Here is a 3209-nt window from a genome sequence, read left to right as displayed (position 1 = left end):
TTAGTTTATTAATAATTTAAAAATTAAAATTATGGAAAGAAAAAATAAAATTGAGAGAAATAAAATATATGTAACCATAATATCCGATAAAGAAACAAAATATGAAGTTAAGTTAGACAAAAGAATTGAATAGAAAACATGACAATAATAATATAATGTGAACATAACTAATAACGTGGTGAAGGAAAATTAAGAAAATAATAAAGAAGGGGGGGGGAAGAAAGATAGGGAAAAAAAGATAATAAAATATAAAATATGAGACGCACCTGCTTGAAACAAATCTGACAGCCAAGTAAGCTCCGCAAACGGCCAGACTCAGAATTAAAAAATTCGTTACAAAGATGACAAGGTATTTTGGAGGAAACGTTACAAGTGGGTAAAAAATAAAAAGTAGTTCATCACTTTAATTTTATTAATTTCATTCTGTAAAATTATTTACTTTATGTCATTCTGTTTATATTTTATTTTTGTATTCATTGGTTGTTATCTTGTTCTTTGTTTTTAGCCCTGATGAAGGCTAGAAATTCTAGCCCAAATGTTGGTACTATTAAATAAGTTATTTCAACTTATTTGTGTTATATTTTGACCGCACCCCCAACCATCTTCTCCTTATATAAAAAATAATAATGTATAAAATAAATAAAGAACATATCAGAACCACCCACTTGCCGTGTTTTAAAGACAGCGAACCAGTGACAAAAACAGAAGTGAGGGAAGTAATTGTAACTTATACAATTAATTTGTTAATTGTATAAGTTGTATGGTATGGTATAGTATTACATTGTATTGTAAATAGAGAAATATTATGTACACTGTTTATAACAAAATAATTAAAATAATTGTTTACAACTAAAGATTAGGACCACCATCATATGTTTATTTCTCAGCCATCTTAGGGCCCCCTTAGCAACCATTTCTTACCCTGATATACATGGCACACTGCCTGTGATTGAAACCAGACCTTATAGAGTGAACATACTGCAATATTTACCAATGCGTTTTACCTTCATTGACCTATCTATCAAGATTATAATTCCCTTTGTAAAGACAGTCAGATATATATTTATTACATTATCTAGATTAAATAGATATTTTTTTTTTATCTCCAGCAGAATTATTATTTTTTGTTGTTTTTGTCATGAAGGTATTATTTATTTATTTTTTTGTTGAAGGAGAGTTGCTAATTTTGTTTTGTTGTAATATTAATAATAGGTTTCTTTATTTATAAAACCTCGTTTCATTTAAATTATATATCAAACTAATGCATCACGGGCCGTCCGTAGCTCAGTGGTTGGGCACAGTCTTACCATTACCAATGTTTCCTTTCTCTGGACTCCGGGGCACTCAGGAATAGCTGGAAATGAGGCAGCGGATAAAGCGGCTAAAGAGGCTGCTACAATGAACGTTCCACCACTCCAAATTTACGAGCCGAAAGACATAAAGGCATTTTTAAGGAACAGAATCCGAAAAAGTTGGGATTCAATGTGGACTGCCGTACCACTCACCAATAAATTGAGAAATGTAAAAAAAAATACACAAAAGTGGGCAAGTGCCATAAGGCGGAACAGAAGAGAAGAAGTGGTTGTTGCAAGAGTAAGAATAGGACATTCCAAATTAACTCACCTTCACTTAATCACAAAAGAGGACCAGCCTATATGCCAAACCTGTCATTCCCCATTATCAATAAAGCATATAATTGAAGAATGCCCATCATTTCGTCAAGCCTTCGAAAATAATAAAATTCCACGAACAAGAGAATTGGCCCTTAAAGACTCAGAAGAATCCATAGACAAAATAATAAAATTTCTCAAAGAAACACAACTTTATACTAAAATATAATCCACCGAAACCGACCAGTGTAAAAAAGGAAATAGTGTACATCAACCATCAAATGTCAAAGCCAAGAAGATAGATGAAGTAAAAAGGGTGTAATAACCTAGATGTCGATCGCCCTGAATAAAAATCTAATCTAATCTAATCTTACCATTCTGAAATCGATTGGCGATGCTGGTTCGGATCCGGCCTGGGGTGTATAAAAAAAAAAGTACATCACTTCCTTTCAAAATTATAGCTCATTTTTTACTTTAATATTTTATTTTTATTTATGTTGGAATCATGTGCATGTGTACTGTGTGTGATTAGCTTTATTATAACTATCCATAGGCGTAGATGACCACAAGGTTTTACATCTTTAGACAAAACCAAACAAACATATTACTAAGATTATGCTACTGACCCGCCGCCTGTGGAGAAGTAGATGGACCCTTGGAGGACCGCAGGAAGAAGCCATGCCACGCAATGGTACAGCCAGGGGTACCCGGACCTCTTCTGGACCGCCAACCAGGTGTCGGCCGCATAGCACAGGGTCCAACACCACGTCACAGCGTAGAAATACTGGGTCCACATCTAAAACAGCATGTACAATAATTATTATAGACCCATAAACTAAAAATAAAAAATATATGTATCTATAGTTAGCCGTAAAAATTGATATATAGGAAGATGGTCAGGGTTGCGGTCAAAGGAGAAACAAAAATAGTTTACAACTATTTATTTTCCTGTATAGGAAGATGGTCAGGGTTGCGGTCAAAGGAGAAACAAAAATAGTTTACAACTATTTATTTTCCCGACGTTTCGCCCCACTTTGTAGAGCATCATCAGGGCTAAAATGTTACAATGATAAGAATAAAAATACAAAGATAAGATACAATGATAAGAGTAAAAATAAGTAACAATGGCAAGAGTAAAATTTTTTATAAAAATACGTAAAATATACAGTTAAAAAATACAGGAGATGTACATTAAACAAAAACAATACGCGGAAGGGGAAAAAATTATAGAGATAAAATAAACGTCATGAAAGAATAATTATAAATAAAAAAAATTAAATAATAATAATGATATAAAATGATAATAAATGAGCAAAGAACAAGTCAGGACAACCTACATGTTCAAAGCAATCAGTTGAACGGAAAGAAAAAATGAAGCGGAAGCGTGGAGGAGTGGGAAGGAGGTAGCCAGTCAACCGTTTAGCGGCTTTATTTCGATTTCAGATACATCGCGTATACAGGAAGTAGTGATAAAGATATGACGACAAATGAAAAAGGTTCAGATGTACATAAAACAAAAACAATACGTGGAAGGGGAAAAAAATATAGAGATTAAATAAACGTCATGAAAAAATAATAATTATACATAAATAAGTAATA

The 3209-nt window shown here is 32.7% G+C and overlaps 1 protein-coding gene across 1 annotated transcript in view; it reads right to left on the bottom strand.

Moving 5' to 3' along the window:
- The window catches only part of LOC106689307 (G-protein coupled receptor 143), a gene marked incomplete in the record, with an annotated part of 76370 nt that overhangs the window by 11300 nt on the left and 61861 nt on the right, over positions 1–3209 (bottom strand). Inside the window, 1 exon segment of the mRNA XM_067052456.1 lies at positions 2237–2406. Within this exon segment, the coding sequence (XP_066908557.1) occupies positions 2237–2406 (170 nt within the window).

This window comes from Halyomorpha halys, unplaced genomic scaffold (genome assembly GCF_000696795.3).
Source record: "Halyomorpha halys isolate HHAL.00 unplaced genomic scaffold, Hhal_1.1 Scaffold1325.1, whole genome shotgun sequence".
NCBI lineage: Eukaryota > Metazoa > Arthropoda > Insecta > Hemiptera > Pentatomidae > Halyomorpha > Halyomorpha halys.
The sequence above is the reverse complement of the archived record's forward strand: the minus strand, read 5'-3'. Positions and strand labels throughout refer to the sequence as shown.